Source organism: Salmo salar, chromosome ssa18 (genome assembly GCF_905237065.1).
Source record: "Salmo salar chromosome ssa18, Ssal_v3.1, whole genome shotgun sequence".
NCBI lineage: Eukaryota > Metazoa > Chordata > Actinopteri > Salmoniformes > Salmonidae > Salmo > Salmo salar.
Window position 1 is genome coordinate 10,610,307 of NC_059459.1, and position 22,764 is coordinate 10,633,070.

General features: G+C 41.5%; 1 protein-coding gene across 2 annotated transcripts in view; it reads right to left on the reverse strand.

Annotated features, from left to right (window-relative positions):
• LOC106576776 (inositol polyphosphate-5-phosphatase A) overlaps positions 1-18,586 on the reverse strand; it is a 280,882-nt gene extending 262,296 nt beyond the window's left edge. The window contains exon 1 of one of the 2 annotated variants that reach the window (XM_045700743.1): positions 18,114-18,586. In XM_045700743.1, the coding sequence (XP_045556699.1) occupies positions 18,114-18,185 (72 nt within the window). In that variant the 5' untranslated portion in view covers positions 18,186-18,586. The remainder of the gene's footprint in view (positions 1-18,113) is intronic. The other variant, XM_014154171.2, reaches the window with a different exon arrangement.
• Positions 18,587-22,764: the final 4,178 nt, after the last annotated feature.

Genomic DNA, 22,764 nt, shown 5'->3' on the forward strand with positions numbered 1-22,764 from the left:
CGAATACTAATGTGAATAAGTTATTTCTGTTTATTTTTATAAAATAAGTTTTCACTTTGTCATTATGGGGTATTGTGTGTAGATTGATGATTTTTATGTATTTAATACATTTTAGAATAAGTCTGTAACGTAACAAAATGTGTAAAAAGGGAAGGGGCCTGAATACTTTCCAAATGCACTGTATGTACAGTGCCTTCAGAAAGTATTCATACCCCTTGACTTATTCCACATTTAGTTGTGTTACAGCCAGAATTCAAAATGTATTAAATTGATGTTTTCCTCTCTCATCGATCTACACACACACACACACATATATATACACAATACCCCATAATGACAAAGTGAAAACATGTTTTAAAAATTTTAGCAAATGTATAAAAATGTTACACAGAAATATCTAATTTACATAAGTATTTACAACCCCTGAGTCAATACTTTGTAGAAGCACCTTTGGCAGTGATTACAGCAGTGAGTCTTTCTGGGTAAATCTCTAAGAGCTTTCCACGCCTGGATTGTGCAACATCTGCCCATTATTATTAAAACCATTCTTCAAGCTCTGTCAAACTGGTTTTTGATTATGGCTAGATAGCCATTTTCAGTTCTTGTCATAGATTTTCAAGTAGATTTAAGTCAAAACTGTGTCGCATTTTGCGACCGTTTCACTTGGCTGTGTGAGTTATATTTTTTTAATTGGTCGCACTGGTGGGAGCTGCACATTCTGCCTGGTCACCTCAACCAAAACGTCCTATACTTTTTGGGCTTATAAAACAAAACTTTTAGGAGTTCTCAGAGGCTTAACAATGTTGTTTTGATTATTGCTTGAACAGTCGCTAAGACAATACTTGGTAGTGATAGTTGCAAAATACCTATTTTGGATGCAGCAGTTGTTAGCTAGAATGCTAAACGCTAATTGACTTGCGTTGGTAGCAAAGCTAGCCAAAGAGCCTTGTTACTGGTTGAAGTTGTTTTTTTAAAGGATATTGCTGTTGATTTGACAATAACAAACATTAATTAAGCAGGACATTCACAAGCCTTACAATCCAAAAGTAGTGTGAAATGCACACATAAGATAAGCAGCATGTAAATGGAGAAGGATCTGTCTATCGGCAGACCACGTTTACTGCATGCAGCGCCCACTATGTGTCACTTACTACATGCCGTGCGCACTTCCATTGAGGCTGCTAGCTAGGACACCGTCTTTCCACAATTATTTTAACACTATAGAGAGGGAAATCACTACCTGGTAGTGCCACATGAGAGTTGGGTTGGCTACACTAGGTAGCTACTTCCCTCGCCATAACATTAACTGAACAGTGGGGGCGAACAACACTGTGTACCAGTGTTCCCTAGCTAGCTAGCATCCTCCTTCCTCTGTGTTTTTTCAGCGGTTGGCATTGAATGTTGGTGCACTACCACCACCTACTGTGCTGGAATGTGGGCCAGAGACAGTGCTAGCAGCCTCAATGGCAGTGGGTGCATCATGTAGTAGCACAGTTCCCGCTCAGCCCAGTCAAAACTGTTCGCTGCTCAGGCACCCCAATGGTGGAACAAGCTCCCTCACGACGCCAGGACAGCGGAGTCAATCACCACCTTCCGGAGACACCTGAAACCCCACCTCTTTAAGGAATACCTAGGATAGGATAAAGTAATCCTTCTAACCCCCCCCTTAAAAGATTTAGATGCACTATTGTAAAGTGGTTGTTCCACTGGATATCATAAGGTGAATGCACCAATTTGTAAGTCGCTCTGGATAAGAGCGTCTGCTAAATGACTTAAATGTAAATGTAAATGTAAATGTAGTAAGTGACACATAGTGTGCGCAGCACGTAGTGGGCGCGGCATGTATCAACCAAAGTCTGCAGCTAGACATTATTGTGTAAAAGTGTAAATGGAGGATTTTTTTGCTGCAGGTCTATGAGAACACTCCCATGTTTTCCTCCATGCTGGGGAAATTGTGAATAGCGACTCGGAGTAATAGACGGATTCAGGTAGAAAAACAATTGATCACAATTATCAATTGACACTACTGCTATTGGCTAAAATCAGTATGTTTCCAGACATGGAAGTTAGGTTCATTTTAGGTTCTGAATGAAAAGTGAATAGATGCCTTGAGTAGAGTACATTAGAGTAGGGTACAATACATTATACTGTACTATACTCTACTCTATTGTATTGTACTGAACTGTACTCTGCTGTCAACTCTTGTGAAACATCGATGTCTATGATTGGTTCAGATTTGGGCCTTTCAAATGTTTGGGCCAAGTCAAGGCCGGTCCGGACCAAATCTGATCCAATTATAGACATTATGTTTGGGCCAAATATAGGCCTGTCCAGACTGGATATCTGTGGACATTGAAATGTACTTTATGTATGGGCCAAATCAAGGCTGGTCCCGACCGGGCCAAAGCTGAACCAAACATAGACGTCTATGAATGGTTCAGATTTGGTCCGGTCCATGGATGTTGAAATCAAGGCCAGTCCAAATCACAAAAAATATATATATAAAAAACCCTAGTCACGTCAGGACCAAAAAAAAACATTTGTAAAACAGGCAGGCTTTATTAGTCCCGATTCCTGTGACTAATCATTTGGGTTATTTAAGCTCTGTATATCAGCTACCCAACTTTAAGTTATCCGGAGCCTATTTGCGATGAGAATCAATGTGTTTACACAGCGGGAAATGCAGAAGTATTACATTTTTCGCTATGATCATCAACATAAAAAAAATACACAGGGTGAAATTCTTGGACAGTAGTTTTGATTAGCCTGATTATCCATTCCATATTGTCCATTTTACTTTGACCTGTCCTGTTTATAGGGTATGATGTTAGTTAACATGCCATCTTCACAAAGTACATTTTTTATTTGATTGATCAGAGAAACGTGCATGATGTAAAAAATATTTGTCTCATGACATTAACCAGGATTCCATCCAACCTTTTTACGCGAGTGAAGTACATGTTGGATAAAAAAAAGAAAATCACAACAGGCCTGATGGAAACAGCAAATTGGTCAGTAAACTTTCCAAATGTAGACAAAACAAAATACGCTAAACAAGGTGGAATCTTTCTGTGCTGGAAAAATGTATTACATGAGAAATGGTAGTGGAAATGCTTTTATGCGCAAATATTGATATAACCATCATATCGAAGTAAACTTGGAGTCACATGGTGACATGTATGGTCCTCCCACTACTACTGGGGAAAGCATGCAGTTTATTAGACTACAGATGAAATAAGGTATGATGAACTTCACAGTGTGTTGAAAGTGCAAGGCGATGAGCTTGATGCTCCTTTCCAATAAATATCAAGTCTTATTCTGGTGACATGATGATCGATGCTTGACTGCAGTTCGACAAATAAAAATAATCTTGCTCTTTTGTCCATAATAATCATGTGGTAGGCTACCTGCACTGTATCTGCAAACCATTGGCTAGAGACATTTGTGACAAAACCAACAGTACAGGAGTCAAAAATGAGATGGAATTTTTTTCGTACATGGGAATTTAAAAATGATTTTTATGTGCACAACTAGTGAAGTTGGAAACATCTCTGGTGGAAAACATGCATATTTTATTTATGCGAATATATGAATATTTACATGAAAATCTGTTGCCAATTGGATGGAAACCTAGCTAATGTCATACATTTGATCTCCAGCCTATAGGCTACAAAAAATTCCATATACACTTTCTACCATAGGCTCCATGACTTAAGTTAGATGATTTAACGGAACGTTGGTGGAGCGCCGCAGCGGTGCATTTCTCCAACAGCACCCTGGAGAGGCATGGACAAGCAAAATATTTTCCACCCCTGCTTTTGACAAAGGGGGCCCTGCATCTTGGGCTAGTTGACATCAATGTTATGGCCGTGATCTGAAGAGGTCTCCTGAGCATCTCAGATTCTCATCCTCCAAAGAAATTAAGGGTTGTAAAAGACAAACGGAACGCCTCTAAACTCCCAGCTGTGCCAATTAGAGAAGAATCTACTAAATGTCTAGACAACATGTTTACACTCTCCATTTTTCCAACCTGTTGGGGATAGGGGGCAGTATTTGCACGGCTGGATAAAAAACGTACCCGATTTAATCTGGTTACTACTCCTGCCCAGTAACTAGAATATGCATATAATTATTGGCCTTGGATAGAAAACACCCTAAAGTTTCTAAAACTGTTTGAATGGTGTCTGTGAGTATAACAGAACTCCTCTGGCAGGCCAAAACCTGAGAAGATTTCAAGCAGGAAGTGGCCTGTCTGAGAAGTAGTGTTTCATCTTGGCTCTTTTTATTGAAGACTCAGGATCTGTGCAATAACGTGACACTTCCTACGTCTTCCATAGGGTCTCAGAGCCCGGGAAAACGTTGAACGATATCGAGGCAGGCTCTGGCTGAAACACTTTATCGCTTTTGGCAAGTGGCCACTCAGAGTACTATGGGCTTAGGCGCGTGCACGCTTCGACCGAATGGTTTCTTTTCCTTTGTCTGTTTATCTAAACGCAGATTCCCGGTCGGAATATTATCGCTTTTTTATGAGAAAAATGGCATAAAAATGTATTTTAAACAGCGGTTGACATGCTTCGAAGTACGGTAATGGAATATTTAGAATTCTTTTGTCACGAATTGCGCCATGCTCGTCACCCTTATTTAGCCTTTAGGATAGTGTCTAGAACGCACGAACAAAACGCCGCTGTTTGGATATAACGATGGATTATTTTGGACCAAACCAACATTTGTTATTGAAGTAGAAGTCCTGGGAGTGCATTCTGACGAAGACAACAAAGGTAAGAACATTTTTCTTATAGTAAATCTGACTTTGATGAGTGCTAAACCTGCTGGGTGTCTAAATAGCTAGCCCTGTGATGCCGGGCTATCTACTGAGAATATTGCAAAATGTGCTTTCACCGAAAAGCTATTTTAAAATCGGACATATCGAGTGCATAGAGGAGTTCTGTATCTATAATTCTTAAAATAATTGTTATGCTTTTTGTGAACGTTTATCGTGAGTAATTTAGTAAATTGTTAGTAAATTCCCCGGAAGTTTGCGGGGGGTATGCTAGTTCTGAACGTCACATGCTAATGTAAAAAGCTGTTTTTTTATATAAATATGAACTTGATTGAACAAAACATGCATGTATTGTATAACATAATGTCCTAGGGTTGTCATCTGATGAAGATCATCAAAGGTTAGTGCTACATTTAGCTGTGGTTTGGGTTTATGTGACATTATATGCTAGCTTGAAAAATGGGTGTCTGATTATTTCTGGCTCAGTACTCTGCTGACATAATCTAATGTTTTGCTTTTGTTGTAAAGCCTTTTTGAAATCGGACAGTGTGGTTAGATTAACGAGAGTCTTATCTTTAAAATGGTGTAAAATAGTCATATTTTTGAAAAATTGAAGTAATAGCATATCTAAGGATTTGAATAACGCGCCACAGGATTCAACTGGCTGTTGAGTAGCCCATAGAGGTTAAGTCAATTGAAGAAAAATGCAACAACATAAGAGTTTCATTATTCTTTATTGACAGCATCGTCACAGTTAAATCTAGGCCCAAGGTGTCAACGTATTATTAATAATATATAATTATTAAACACAAACAAACAGTCAAAGACACCATCAAGGGCTTCAGTGGAGAGGAATTAAGATATTCTTCAGGCAATAGATGCTGATTATTCAGGCTTCGAGATGCCAGGCCAATCCATCTCACTCCATTTTCCCTTTGAAAATCTAATTTCATGTTCTGAGGGGGCAGGAGGAGATGTTTTGGGTTGAGGCTGCTGTTGATGTGGGAGGGGGGGGTGCAGAGGAGTATTTTTCTCCACTCATACAGGAGTTATGAAGGCAAAGTTCATATTTTGTGGGGGAGTATTTAAAGAATACACAGTACCAGTCAAAAGTTTGGACACATCTACTCATTCAAGGGTTTCCTTATTTTTACTATTTTCTACATTGTAGAATAATAGTGAAGACATCAAAACTATGAAATAACACATATGGAATAATGTAGTAACCAAAAAATATATTTTATATTTGATATTCTTCAAAGTAGCCACCCTTTGCCTTGACAGCTTTGCAAACTCTTGGCATTTTCTCAACCAGCTGGAATGCATTTAAATTAACAGGTGTGCCTTGTTAAAAGTTAAGGAAATAAATTCCATATTAACGTGATTGAGACAATCAGTTGTGTCGTGACAAGGTAGGGTTGGTATACAGAAGATAGCCCTATTTGGTAAAAGACCAAGTCCATATTATGGCAAGAACAGCTCAAATAAGCAAAAAGAAATGACAGTCCATCATGACTTTAAGAGATGAAGGTCAGTCAATCCGGAAAATTTCAAGAACTTCGAAAGTTTCTTCAAGTGCAGTTGCAAAACCCCTCTTGCGCTATGATGAAACTGGCTCTCATGAGGATCACCACAGGAAAGACCGAGAGTTATCTCTGCTGCAGAGGATACGTTCATTAGAGAGTTACCAGCACAAATAACTGCTTCAGAGTTCAAGTAACAGACACATCTCAACATCAACTGTTCAGAGGAGACTGCGTGAATCAGGCCTTCATGGTCGAATATCTGTAAAGAAACCACTACTAAAAGGACACCAATGAGAAGAAGAGACTTGCTTGGGCCAAGAAACCCGAGCAATGGACATTAGACCGGTGGAAATCTGTCCTTTGGTCTGATGAGTCCATATTTGAGATTTTTGATTCCAACCGCCATGTCTTTGTGAGACGCAGAGAAGGTGAACGGATGATCTCTGCATGTGTGGTTCCCACTGTGAAGCATAGGGGTGGTGGTGTGATGGTGCTTTGCAGGTGACACCGTCAGTGATTTATTTAGAATTCAAGGCACACTTAACCAGCATGGCTACCACAGCATTCTGCAGCGATACGACATCCCATCTGGTTTGCGCTTAGTGGGATTATCATTTGTTTTTCAACAGGACAATGACCCAACACACCTCCAGGCTGTGTAAGGGCTATTTTACCAAGAAGGAGATTGATGGAGTGCTGCATCAGATGACCTGGCCTCCATAGTCACCCGTTGGACCACAGTGAAGGAAAAGCAGCCAATTAAGTGCTCAGCATATGTGGGAACTCCAAGACCGTTGGAAAAGCATTCTTCATGAAGCTGGCTGAGAGAATGCCAAGAGTGTGCAAAGCTGTCATCAAGGCAAACGGTGGCTACTTTGAAGAATATCAAATATATTTTGATTTGTTTAACACTTTTTTGGTTACTACATGATTCCATGTGTGTTATGTAGAAAATAGTAAAAAATTATGAAAACCCTTGAACGAGTAGGTGTCCAAACTTTTGAATGGTACTGTATATATACATAATTGTTTTAATTTTGATTTATCAGGGGGCACCCTCAGCACCCTTACCTCCTGCAGCTATGGGGAGCGCAAAAAAATAGCACCATCTAATCTTTCTTTCAGAAACTTTCCATTCCAGCAGCGGCAACATCTAAAACATACTGGAATCCTCTCAGGCTGAAGAAACTAGGAGAGATGGTGGTGTCATCTAGGTCTGGGCCATATATCTTATTAATTAGAATTCATCTTTTAGCGCAATATTCCAAATGCCTGTGTCGCAAGAATCAAGGTTTTATATATTTTTATGAGCGTTCTGTCTTTTTGGTCTCGTCTCCTTCGCTCCTTCTTTGCTGTGTGCACTGTGCACCTTCCCACTTTCACACAGACAGCAAGCCCCTCCCCCTGCCACTCACAACAACAATGACAGAAGATCATTTCTTCCTCTCTGACAAAAAGCAGTTTAAACTCTCCATTTGCATTTGAGGCTTGGTCCAACAGAATCGGTCACATGGACACCGAACCGCTTGAGACATTATTTTAATGTAATAGATGAGAATTTTCTAACGATACCCTTTTTGTGTCTCAACTCCCAAAATGTAGAACAGAGCAGACCCTACTATAACGGGAGGATCAATTAACATGATTTTGGAAAAAAATATTTTAGCCAAAGACTGTTATGTGCTAGCTGTCTTGTCTGTGTTTTATAAACGAGCAATGAGCATAAAAACACGCATTTAGATAAGTAATTGGCAATTCATAACAGTGCAAATGTTCTTTCTACCTTGTTAGCAAGCAAATGGATCCAAGTTGGCTAGACTTTAAATTTTTAAAGAATAGTTGGCTACTCACTAGCACGTGGGCTTGTGCTTGAGAGATTGTTAATGAGACCTGTGTTCATTTTCTATAATGCCTGCTCCTAGAAAGTGGTCGTTATTATTGGATGTGCATTGTGAATGGTTGTGGTTATTACATTTGTAACCAAAACATTATTTTCATAGACCAACTTCAAAGCCAGATCAGTTATTATTACAGAAAAAAAAGTTGGTTAAACTATTTTGCTAAAATAATAACATTATCAATTACATTTACTTATAATGCCCTTTCTACATCAGCAGATGTCACAAAGTGCTTATACAGAAACCCATCCTAAAACGCCAAACAGCAGATGAAGAAGCACGGTGGCTAGGAAGAACTCCCTAGAAATGCAGGAACCCAGGAAGAAACCTATAGAGGAACCAGGCTCTGAGGGGTGGCCAGTCCGGGTGGAAATTATAAGAGTACATGGCCATTAAGGTCAGATAGTTCTTCAAGATGTTGAAACGTTCATAGATGACCAGCAGGGTCAAATAATAATCACAATGGTTGTAGAGGGTGCAACAGGTCAGCACCTCAAGAGTAAGTGTCATTTGGCTTTTCATAACTGAGAATTCAGAGGTCGAGACAGCAGGTGCAAAAGAGAGGGAGGACAAAAGGGGGGAGAGAGAGAGAGAGGGAGGGAGAGGGTCGAAAACAGCAGGTCCGGGACAAGGTAACACGTCCGGTGAACAGGTCAGGGTTCCAAAGCTGCAGGCAGAACAGTTGAAACTGGGGCAGCAGCACGACAAAGTGGCACGTCTGGTGAACAGGTCAGGGTTCCATATTAGTGGGTCTTATGGTTGTGGAAGGCCTATATTTTGCCTAGATATAATTTTACATGCAGTGTATTGATCTTTAAATTGCGCAACAAAGCTTATTTGGGAAAAAAATACAAATAAAGAGATACACTACATGACCGAAAGTGACTGCTCGTTGAACATCTCATTCCAAAATCATGGGCATTAATATGGAGTTGGTCCCCACTTAGCTGCTATAACAGCCTCCACTCTTCTGGGAAGGCTTTCTACTAGATAGAACATTGCCTCAGGGACTTGCTTCCATTCAGCCACAAGAGCATTAGTGAGGTTGGGCACTGATGTTGGGCGATTAGGCCTGGCTCGCAGTTGACGTTCCAATTCATCCCGAAGGTGTTCGATGTGGTTGAGGCTCTGTGCAGGCCAGGGCTTTGTGCAGGCCAGTCAAGTTCTTCCACACCGATCTCGACGAACCATTTCTTTATGGACCTTGCTTTGTGTACATTTACATTTAACATTTACGTCATTTAGCAGACGCTCTTATCCAGAGCGACTTACAAATTGGTGCATTCACCTTATGATATCCAGTGGAACAACCACTTTACAATAGTGCATCTAAATCTTTTAAGGGGGGGGGTTAGAAGGATTACTTTATCCTATCCTAGGTATTCCTTAAAGAGGTGGGGTTTCAGGTGTCTCCGGAAGGTGGTGATTGACTCCGCTGTCCTGGCGTCGTGAGGGAGCTTGTTCCACCATTGGGGTGTCAGAGCAGCGAACAGTTTTGACTGGGCTGAGCGGGAACTGTGCTTCCTCAGAGGTAGGGGGGCCAGCAGGCCAGAGGTGGATGAACGCAGTGCCCTTGTTTGGGTGTAGGGCCTGATCAGAGCCTGAAGGTATGGAGGTGCCGTTCCCTTCACAGCTCCGTAGGCAATCACCATGGTCTTGTAGCGGATGCGAGCTTCAACTGGAAGCCAGTGGAGAGAGCGGAGGAGCGGGGTGACATGAGAGAACTTGGGAAGGTTGAACACCAGACGGGCTGCGGCGTTCTGGATGAGTTGTAGGGGTTTAATGGCACAGGCAGGGAGCCCAGCCAACAGCGAGTTGCAGTAATCCAGACGGGAGATGACAAGTGCCTGGATTAGGACCTGCGCCGCTTCCTGTGTGAGGCAGGGTTGTACTCTGCGAATGTTGTAGAGCATGAACCTACAGGATCGGGTCACCGCCTTGATGTTAGTGGAGAACGACAGGGTGTTGTCCAGGATCACGCCAAGGTTCTTAGCACTCTGGGAGGAGGACACAAGGGAGTTGTCAACCGTGATGGCGAGATCATGGAACGGGCAGTCCTTCCCCGGGAGGAAGAGCAGCTCCGTCTTGCCGAGGTTCAGCTTGAGATGGTGATCCGTCATCCACACAGTGTACAGGGCAATGTCATGCTGAAACAGGAAAGGGCCTTCCCCAAACTGTTGGCACAAAGATGGAAGCACAGAATCGTCTAGAATGTCATCGTATGCTGTAGGATTAAGATTTCCCTTCACTGGAACTAAGGGGTCTAGCCAAAACCATGAAAAACAGCCCCAGACCATTATTCCTCCTCCACCAAACTTTACAGTTGGCACTATGCATTGAGGCAGGTAGCGTTCTCCTGGCATCCGCCAAACCCAGTTGGTGAAGCGTGATTCATCACTCCAGAGAACGTGTTTCCACTGCTGCAGAGTCCAATGGCGGCGAGCTTTACACCAGTCCTGCCGATGCTTGGCATTGCGCATGGTTATCTTAGGCATATATGCGGCTGCTCGGCCATGGAAACCCACTTCATGAAGCTCCAGATGAACAGTTCTTGTGCTGACGCTTCCAGAGGCAGTTTGTAACTCGGTAGTGTTGCACTTGCAACCAAGGACCAACGCTTCAGCACTCGGCAGTCCCGTTCTGTGAGCTTGTGTGGCCTACCACTTCGCGGCTGAGCCGCTGTTGTTCCTAGATGTTCCCAATCCACAATAACAGCACTTAGTTAACGCACGGCAGAAATTTGACGAACTGACTGATTGGAAAGGTGGCATCCTATGATGGTGCCACGTTGAAAGTCACTGAGCTCTTCATTCTACGGTCAATGTTTGTCTATGGAGATTGCATGGCGGTGTGCTCGAATTTATGAAATAGCCGAATCCACTAATTTGGGGTGTCCACATACTTTTGTATATATAGTATAATATATATATCGTGAATTAGTCGGTGGTTGAGCAGTTAAGGTCAGTAGCTGTCAATTGGTCTGGACACATGAAGCTCCGCACCCACTACAGTAAATTATTAGCTACCCTTTCGTCAAAAACATTTGTTAACCTCTTCTCTGCAATTACGCTATTATAAACATCTAGCAAGCCTACTCTTTTCAATCTGGCTGAACTGTGGACGAAGCAAAACTCATGTTCTCACACCAGCTCTAATACTCAGTACCATAAACTAACAAAACACATATTGTGGTCTAATATCCCTCCGGCACTATAAATACACACTGCAGGTTATTATATCATATGATTCACTTAGCCTCCCCATTACCTAGAATCAGTCATGTGATCTGGGCCTAAATATAAACCAACAGCTTTTTCCACTGGTTATTTCTGTTCAATCTGAAATGCACTATAACATTCTTACGTGTTTACCAGAAAAGCACAATTATCTCAGCTTTACCGAGGCACTGCTTTCTAATTCTTAACGGAGTGTTAGCAGTGGGCCCACCTACGGTAGCAACGTTAAAAATCCTAATAGTCCTTCAGGGTTCCAAGCCGCCAGCAAAGCAGCTAAGCCTAGATCAGGGCCAAGCTCGAGGACACAGATTTTCTTCTCATTTCATTCCATCCTTTTTCTATCTTTAGTAGTGTAAATATGCCAGCTAACTGGGGTCTGGGTGCACTTGTAATGAGACAAGACTGCGATGGCCTGAGCTAATGAGCTGTCAGGGGACTACAGTGAAAGAGATTGAAGACAGAAGCAGCACGTCAGAGCTAGGTACAGTGCCCAGCCAGAGAGGTCAAACAGCAGAGCCCATATCCAGAGAACTGTACCATAGTGGGGCAAAAAGAGACAAGCCCCATGACAAAACACGATTCCGCTGTTTCCCACTGCACCTATCCAAAGTATAGAACATAGCCTTCTATATGACATGGATTGGTAGTGGGTAAAGAAAATGACATCCAGGCCAGATGGTATTCATATGACGCTGTAAGCACTAGCAGAGTTTTGTTGCCAACCTGGGTGTCTAGGTGGAGGAAGGTGCCCTTATGTCCTCTGTCTAGAGTTCAGCAGGGAGGGAGTGGTATACAGTATAGCTATGGGGCAGTTATCTCCTCCGATGACCCTCCCACCTCACAGCTATTATGTGATCCTGTTTAAATCACTGCACCGGTGCAAAACCTGTCAGGTGATGGCTGGATGGGGTTAGCCTACAAGTGGTTCAGCTTGCTTTGGTATTACAAATGTTTAGGTCAGGATATCACAGAGAAACCACCCACACGGGCTGAAACGGCATGTGTATGTGACCAATAAAATGTGATTTGAGAGGGGTTAACTTACCAGACACAAATGTACTCTACAATAGCAAGGCCAACTGTGAATAAATAAAACAAAGTGGGTGTGCAAGACATTCACAAACGTAAATAATGATTAACATTTAACCTTTACATTTGAAGCACTCCAGGAAATAAACGTTTGCCTTTCGACATTTTAACAAGGGCTGTCTCACAATGAATGTTTGACTTTGCCTCTGGACCCTTGCAGATTATGAATGTTTGATGTTCGCATCCAGAGAACTTGGACGAACATAAAAAGTACGGTGACAGATTCACCTGCAGCTGAATGCTTGTTTGAACATCCCACACACACACACACACACACACACCTTTCTTTATTGAGACCTTAGGACCGTGCTCCATCAACACCATCAACATGGAGTGAATGAGTGTGTCGGTTCCAGGGAACCTGGATCTACTGATAGTGATTGCTGGGCTGGCAGTGGAAGGAGGAGAAGTATGCTGTTCAATGAGCATGACCCACTAAGATATTTTCCATCTGTATGTTGTTATCAACTAACTAACATCGAAACCGGTTTCAGTTGGGGGGGAAAAAAATATTCCCAAACTGACGAGCTGAAATATAATAAGGAGCCAGAGAAAATCAGCACTTAGTGGTAGCTCGATAAAGCTTACAAGCTTAAATAACTCAAGATCTAACATGGTTGACTCCCTCCTCAACCTCTGGGAACAAGACCTAGCAAAGCTGCAGTTGGCTCAAAACAGAGCAACACGGCTTGCCCTTAACTGCAAATAAAGAACTAACATCAACAACATGCATGCCAGTCTTTCCTGGTTGAGGGTTGACGAGAGATTAACTACTTTTCTTCGAGTTTTTATGAGAAAATTCCAGATTGTCTGCATAAACATATTCAATTCAGCTCAGACGCTCATACATAACCCACAAGATATGCCACCAGGGGTCTCTTCAAAGTCCCCAAGTCAAAAACAAATTCACGACAATGTACAGTATTATACAGATCTATGATCGCATGGAACTCCCTTCCATCTCCAATTACTCACAAAAACAGCAAAATGACCTTTTAAAAAAAAGATGAAACATCTCAGAACAGCGTGGACTGTGAGGGGACACACACAAACAAACACACGCACGCACACACAGAAACACAGACACAATTATTTTGTTTTTTTGTATAGATCTTTTTTGTTATATTGTTTGTATATTGCTGGATTAATAAAAAAAAGTGTGTGACTGTCCTTATCTATCAGAGTTTTGTTTCTGGTCATATTTTCAATTTTTTGGGACCCCAGGAAGAATAGATGCTGCCTCTGCAAAAGCAAAATAGTCATCAACAGACAGAGGCACCTGGGTCGTTCCACAAAATGAGTTCCTTTTGCATCCCTTTTATATTTTAAGTATAAATTGTGCACAAATATTGTATTTTAAAAGCCTGCCCTGTTACATTAAATGAAGTGCCCTGTAACATAGACCACATGGAAAATGAAATACATCACATTTTTATAAAGACTTGCTAAAGTGCCAAAATGAAGAATTTTTTTTGCCATTTTTTTGTTGTCTGAGTGAGGGAAATGCTGTAAATTACCAAGACTCAACGTATTTTGAAAAATTAGACATTGAGGATTATAATAAATACCGATTTGAAGTCATACAAGCAAGCCAAACACCAGAGAGTCCAAATGTGCACTTCACATTTTCATATCATAAAACTGTTATATACAGTGTCAATGTTTATGATCACTATGTTTGATGGATGACATGGCGTTATATCCTGGGTTTAGGGCCGGGACAATACCAGTATCGCAATATATTTTTTCCATGGCAAAAATGAAAACACGAAGCAGACCTCACTCTTTGGTCCTTTAAAAACCTGTATATAAAATATTGTGTGCTGTAGCTTGGAAAATAAATAAATGTGACTGGATGACAACAATGTTTGTTTGTAACATTAGGGCTGTTTCCCTAAAGAAGTGAAATCCGCTTTGTGTTTTGTTTACTTGCCACGATACTAACGAGTATCGCGATGTTGGTACCGTCAGGGCGCTACCTGGGTTGTCCTGAAAAGAATGGGCCTGTTTGTCGTATTGTGAAGAAAATGTGCCGGATGCAGGGCTGTGTTCCAAACAAAACAACTACAAGTGTGCTTGTGTAAAGGATGTCACGCTGCTTGCTTAGCAAGTAGGGCTGGGAGATATCAAATACATTTTATTAATTTGAATTGATGTTTTTGCACAATATTCAATTTTTCATTTTTATGTGTCAACTGCTCAAATTGCGTGCAGAACAGACACTAGAGGTCGACCGATTAATCGGAATGGCCGATTTCATGTTTTCATAACAATCGGAAATCTGTATTTTTGGACGCCGATTTGGCTTTTTTTTTTTACCTTTATTTAACTAGGCAAGTCAGTTAAGAACACATTCTTATTTTCAGTGACGGCCTAGGAACGGTGGGTTAACTGCCTTGTTCCTTACCAGAACGACAGATTTTTACCTTGTTCAATCTTGCAACCTTACGGTTAACTAGTCCAACGCTCTAACCACCTGCTTTACATTGCACTCCACGAGGAGCCTGCCTGTTACACGAATGCAGTAAGAAGCCAAGGTAAGTTGCTAGCTAGCATTAAACTTATCTTATAAAAAACAATCAATCAATCATAATCACTAGTTAAACTAGTAATATCATCAACCATGTGTAGTTATCTAGCCTGTCCTGCGTTGCATATAATCACTTAGGTACACGTTGCTCCAACCATAAACATCAATGCCTTTCTTAAAATCAATACACAAGTATATATTTTTAAAACTGCATATTTAGTTAATATTGCTTGCTAACATGAATTTCTTTTAACTAGGGAAAATGTGACACTTCTCTTGCAACAGAGTCAGGGTATATGCCGCAGTTTGGGCCGCCTGGCTCGTTGCGAACCTTGAAGACTATTTCTTCCTAACAAAGACAGCTGACTTCGCCAAACGGGGGATGATTTAACAAAAGCACAATCGTTGCACGACTGTACCTAACCATAAACAGCAATGCCTTTCTTAAAATCAATACACAGAAGTATATGTTTTTTTAAACCTGCATATTTAGCTAAAAGAAATCCAGGTTAGCAGGCAATATTAACCAGGTGAAATTGTGTCATTTCTCTTGCGTTCATTGCACGCAGAGTCTGGGTATATGCAACAGTTTGGGCCACCTGGCTCGTTGCGAACTAATTTGCCAGAATTTTACGTAATTATGACATAACATTGAAGGTTGTACAATGTAACAGGAATATTTAGACTTAGGGATGCCACCCATTAGATAAAATACGGAACGGTTCCGTATTTCACTGAAAGGAAAAACGTTTTGTTTTCGAGATGATAGTTTCCGGATTCGACCATATTAATGACCAAACGCTCGTATTTCTGTGTGTTATTATGTTATAATTAAGTCTATGATTTGATAGAGCAGTCTGACTGAGCGGTGGTAGGCAGCAGCAGGCTCGTAAGCATTCATTCAAACAGCACTTTCGTGCGTTTTGCCAGCAGCTCTTTGCTGTGCTTCAAGCATTGCGCTGTTTATGACTTCAAGCCTAACAACTCCCAGGATTAGGCTGGTATAACCGATGTGAAATGGCTAGCTAGTTAGCGGGGTGGGCGCTAATAGCGTTTCAAACGTCACTCGCTCTGAGACTTGGACTAGTTGTTCCCCTTGCTCTACATGGGTAACGCTGCATCGAGGGTGGCTGTTGTCGATGTGTTCCTGGTTCGAGCCCAGGTAGGAGTGAGGAGAGGGACGGAAGCTATACTGTTACACTGGCAATACTAAAGTGCCTATAAGAACATCCAGTAGACAAAGGTATATGAAATAGAAATCGTATAGAGAAATAGTCCTATAATTCCTCTAATAACTACAACATAAAACTTCTTACCTGGGAATATTGAAGACTCATGTTAAAAGGAACCACCAGCTTTCATATGTTCTCATGTTCAGAGCAAGGAACTTAAACGTTAGCTTTCTTACATGGCACATATTGCACTTTTACTTTCTTCTCCACACTTTGTTTTTGCATTATTTAAACCAAATTGAACACGTTTCATTATTTATTTGAGGCTAAATTGATTTTATTGATGTATTATATTCAGTTAAAATAAGTGTTCATTCAGTATTGTTGTAATTGTTATTATTACAAAAAAAATAATAATAATTAAAAACGGCAGATTAATCAGTATCGGCTTTTTTTGGTCCTCCAATAAATCGGTATCGGCGTTGAAAAATCATAATCGGTCGACCTCTAGCAGACACTACTAAAATGGGAGTATCAATGAACATTGATTCTGGAAAAATGTATGCTCAATTTGTCTGTTAAACTAGCTGTAAGGTCTGTGTTTAATAAATGTGCAATAAGCATAAAACACAATTATATAAGGAACTGGCAACTCGTTCTCATTCTGAGAAAAAAAGGTAACTCTGTTACATTCAACCCTGTTACTTTACTTGGCACTTAATATAGTCTTGTTTTATTTTTTACCTCGAGATAGGAAACTTTTTTATTTTATTAAGTTGGACACTTGCTCTTTTTGACAGAAAGTAAAAATTAGGTGAAACAATTCATTTTTTACAAAGTTACACTACTCAAAGGGCACCCAATTGGTGGAACAACCCATCTACGGTACCATAGCATAATGTAAAAGGAAAAAGACCTTATGCCTAAATCAGCTGATTTGATTTCCATGCTTTGGATCAATCAAGTATATCAGTCCTCCTCACATACTCCTAGCTCACCCTAGTCTATCTGGCCTTACATTCCACATACAACAAGTGAAAGGGAAAACATAATTACATCTAATGTTAGATTCTGTTGAATAGACCACGGCCTATGTCATCAAAACAACAAAACTTGCTATCTCAACACAAAGTATGCGTTTGTTTCATGTGTGTAATTATAAAACAAACGGAGAGAGTCCATGCCCAAATGCAATGTCTGGAGTCTGTACACATCTCATCATAAGGTTGGCCTATATGGCTGTCAAGAAAATGCTACCAAAACATGATCCTTCTCACACTGGACCCATGCAGGGAGATACATGTTGCTCATCTGAATGCATGTGGAAAATGTTTAGCCTATGGCCAAACATTAATCAAAAAATAATAATAATATTGGCCTAGATATTGGCCTCATCTCTATATAATTATTTTGTTTGAAAAGAGTGCACTTCTATGAGAACCTAAAGGCCTAGGTGAACGTCAAAACAGGCACGGTACAGTAGGCTACTGAAATAAATCTACACCTCCTCTACTTGGTAGCTGTCACAATAATGTTTTACTACTACAGCAAACTGCAAGACAGAGAATAATCCATGTAACCTATCCGCAACGTCCAAACCAGGAGGTCCAATTAATAGTTGTTTCCCCAAATCACGGTTTCTACAATGATAGAGACTACAAGCGTTATAAACATTGCTGGCTAGAGGCCCACGCTGTGGTTATGCTCACACGTGAAGTAAGGTGCTTACGACGCTAAGATAAAGACTACTGCCATATCATGGGCGCAGTGAAATCAACTGAAAGCGGCATTGGTGGATACATTGTAACCAAAACAACAGGAAAACAATCACATTAGTTCCGAAGAAACATTGTAACAGACTGTCGCAGGCAAAGCAACTTACATCTTCAAAGAGTGATCCAACGTTGGCTGTCACGAGCAGTATTCCCGAGCCTGCTGTCAGCTTCCCCGCCATAATTCTTTCAGAATCAAAAAATGTAGCGGACTTTGACTGTTCGGAATTGAAAGTAACAAAAGTCGTTAAAGGTTTCAAGAGGCTGGTTCAGTTAAAATATTGAGGAATTGTGACTGCAGCCAGGTTTGTGACCGTTCGGCTCGCTCATACGAGCAAGGCTCGTGCATCTAGTTGCTTGCTGACGGTCTTGCTGCTCTGTAGATGTTTTGGCTACTTTTTCACATTTACAGCCATCGCAAATGTTTCCGTTTTAATCCATAGCGACTACTGGGCTCTGGTTCATTCCAACAGTGAGTGTTTAATTCCCTGTCTTTTGCAGTGAAAAAGTCTCCCTCGTAAACCGCGACTCCGTAAGGACCATTGCCTTTGATTGTTTAGAGAGGATAGGCTGGAGTCTTTCACTGTCCTGACGTCACCAAGCGAATGGAAAGACGGAGCTGTTTTAAAAGGGAAACGCATTACTAGAAAAGCCACACAAGACTGCCCCAGAGCCCTTACTTAGGCCACTTGACTTGTTGTTGCTTAAAAATGAAAAGAAAATACGCTAAATTGGGGAATATAACTGTCCTGCCTAAACAATTTCATTCACTGTGAATGCAGCTTCTGACATATAACAATGTCATAACAAATAAAACACAGACATATTATTACTGACCTTTGGTAGTGACACAGATGATACATGATAGAAAACTTTGCTGGTCAGCTAATTAGCACGATGAAAGTACTATGGTGAAAGTGCTATAGTCAATAGTGTACCTAAAAACTGGGTTGTAGGAGGAATTGCAAGCAAACAGTGTTGCAGCTGCAGTGTGCTTGTGTCAGTGCAGGAGATAAGAATGGCCTACATTATTTATAATTGCAGATGACACTATTAACTTTTCTTTTCTAAACCACTAGTTATTGTTAAACTTCTAATATATCAATTGTTCGTCTTCTCATTTCCATTTAGACCTACATGTTTGTCATTGAGTAGCCTATACCTACATTTCTACAAGCTGGGAAGTTGAAATGTTTACCTCTTTAAGAGAACAGCGTCTCGCATGCCATTTGCTTGTGTGAATTTGGTGGGGCCCACAAATGAGTTTGTTTTCTTTTTCTAAAGTTATCATCTGAGTGGTTAGAGGCCTTTTTATATTTTATCGTCATTCAGTTTTTAGATGTGTTCTCAATGCTCATTAAAAATGTACCTCAAGGGCCTCCCGAGTGGCCTAGCGGTCTAAGGCACTGCATTGCAGTGCTAGAGGCGTCACTACAGACCTGGGTTCTATCCCAGGCTGTGTCGCAGCCGGCTGCAACCGGGAGACCCATGAGGCGGCACACAATTGGCCCAGCGTCGTCCGGGTTAGGGGATGGCCGGGGGCCGGCCCGGGATGTCCTTGTCCCATCACGCTCTAGCGATTCCTTATGGCGGGCCAGGCGCATACACGCTGACTTCGGATGCCAGTTGTGCAGTGATTCCTCCGACACATTGGTGCGGCTGGCTTCCGGGTTAAGCGAGCAGTGTGTCACGAAGCAGTGCGGCTTGGTAGGATCGTATTTCGGAGGACACATGGCTCTCGACCTTCGTCTCTCCCGAGTCCGTACGGGAGTTGCAGCGATGGGGCAAGACTGTAACAACCAATTGGGGGTTGAATTTTTTTTTTAAATTACAAAAATAATGAAAATGTACCTCAAATACAACAAGTTTGCAAAGGCCTTACAACCTTCACCATCTGAAATGGCCCGGGACATACAAGTCATTTCCTGTAGTCCAATAAGAGTTTCCTCTTCTGTGCCATATCCTCCCCTAATGGTCTGGAGGGGAAAAAATGGACCCACTGAATTAGTACTCGGCGGGCAAGAAGTCAGAACATACAAGAACCAATCAAGGCGGGTCTTATTTTGTGAGAAGATGACAAGATGGTGGAGGCATGAGGCAAAAAAGAAAAGATGAGCAAATACGGGGACACAGTGGAAGTCCCTAAATGTTTTGGAGTGTTGTCATCTTAGGAGGTAGTGGGGGAGTACACATGGCTCATTAAGATTTTGTGGAGAGAGCAAGGAGATTATCGCAATAACAAGTTATTCAAATTGCTCACAGCTGTGTCTGGCAGTATGTGTGTGTGTGTGTGTGTCTGTTTGTCTGTGTGTCTGTGGCTGTGTGCGTTTAGGGAGGGGATATTGGGTGCCAGGCCCTTCCGTTGTTGACCAGCCGCTGCGGACGGGTTGGTGTACACGATCTCCGGCTGCTTTGCATGTGTTGGTGCTGGCATGACACACCAGGTGTGACCGGCCGCTGGCCTCTCAACCACAGACATGAGGAGGGTAATAACACTCCAGTACTATCCTGCTGCTCTCAGTCAGAGCTGGTTGTTGTAGGTGTGATGTAGCCTATCAAGTATTTTGTAAAATCATTCTTCATTTAATTTGTGTTTTTATTTGTTCCAAGTGATTACTGTTTTAGATGTTCCTACTTTTGCTTGTGGGAATAGTACAGACCGTGACAAGGTAGCCTATGTTCTTTCATGGTTCTCACAGATATGATATTGATATCTTTATTCATTTGAAGCCAAGTACTCGTCCAGTTGTTGAAACTGGGGGTACTCTAGCATAATGTTCTTGATCAGACTGACTGATGTTTATCATTAAGTTAGAAACATTTTGTCAGTAACTCAGCATACTTGCTACAATCCCGCTGCGGTCGGGTGATTAAGAGGTAGCAGGCTTGTGTAGAAAAGAGACCATTAACAGTGCGAGAGAGAATAAAAGAGAAGGAGGCAGTGAGGAGGAGAGAAGGAGGAGAGGAAAATAAAGTTGGTGTGTTGCTATTTACATTAGCTGGGGTGTTTGCCAAGACTACAATAGCCCTTTCCCCTTTCCTTGTACTGTGTTATTCAAACAGAGATGGCGAAAGCAAGTGCAAATGTCTCTAAAAAGTACAGTATAAATATGTGAGGAGGTTTGCATAGAACATGATGATAACAGTTCAGGTCATGTGTTTCACGAGGCCCACTAAATACTACACTGTTTGCACTGGACAGGATATCCCACAAGGGTTGTTGTTTGCATGTGTGTGTGTGTGTGTGTGTGTGTGTGTGTGTGTGTGTGTGTGTGTGTTTGTGTGTGTCTTTGTGTGTTTTATTCATTTTGCTGATAAAGGACTCCAACGTCCAACTGGCTGAAGCCCCTCCCTCTCCACTCGGGGTAATGGAACAAATGATGTAGGAATTCCAGTCCGTGAGCAAATATGTGCACTTTGACCCCTATCCCTCCACTGCTCAAATTCACTCACATAGAAAAACATGGAAATACATTTTTTTAATGTCAAGCTCTAAAGAGCTGTGATTCAGCCCCTTTAAAACTGTGACAACAATGTCTCAACTTTATGTTTATTTTCCTATGGTGTTCACTGTTTCACTTCCTATTCCCAAGACGTAACTTTTACCATTGCATGGGAATGTCGTCCAATAAGAAACTGTTTAAACTCTCTGTGGCTAATTAAGACGGTGTAGCTCATTTATCAACTTAGAATTCTACATAACACCCATTACAATTTACATTATGGCAGGGTTTCCCAAACTCAATTCAAATAATTCAAATTCAAATAATCGACTAATCATCAAGCATTGATCATTTGAATCAGCTGTGTAGTGCTTGGGCAAAAACTAAAACGTGCACCCTTGGCGTCCCGAGGACCGAGTTTGGGAAACGCTGCATTAGGGTATACCTTTTTCGGCATGCAATGCGTTTGTAAGTTGTTTATTTACAGTTTATAGTTTCTGTAAATCAGTTATAAACAGTTATAGCTCTCTGGTTGAAATGTAGTGTTTTGTGTGATGCAATGTTTAATGGGTGGTGATCATTGCTAACGTTCACTTCCCAGGATATTAGGTGGTTGACCTGACATGTGCTGTTTCATTTCTTCTTGTCCATCTGTAATGCTTTGTCTAGAATCTGGAGTACGTCTTTGACTGACGGGGTGCTCTCCTTTTGTCAATCACATCACATGTTGTTTTTTGGAGAATCGGTCTCTCACTCCCCACATAGTTGTTGAAGTGGATCTATGACTTAGGCTACACTAAAGCTATTCATGTCTTTTTCCTATACACAAAGCACACAGGTCAGCACGTGCCCTCTAAGCTACTAGGGAGGTCCCAGTACTGATCTGGAACCTGGAAAGGGGCCCAACCCCCCTCCACACACAGCATGGCCACAAAGTGCCGGGGGCGGCAATTAACCCCGTCCATGATTTCAATTTGAGCAGTTCACAAAGTCTACCTTCTCTGCCATCACTGTACCCTTAAATGTATTACACATTTCTGCTACTCCTTTTCTTGGCCTGGGTGGATCCCACCGTGAGGCCGACCTATTTTGACGCTCCCCCAGGAAAGGTCTAATACCCCCTCTTCTAATTTACCCTCTCTCACCAATTAATTTGGACCGCTGTACTCTTGTGGGACAAAATGTCAGTTATTTTCCCGAAAGAGGCTGGTGGACTAAATCTGGTTAATTCTGGAAGGACTGACTGATGAGATGTTCTTCCTTCTTTCAAGTGGTTACTGTTCATCTTTTATATTTTCACTAATTAAACATGATTTGA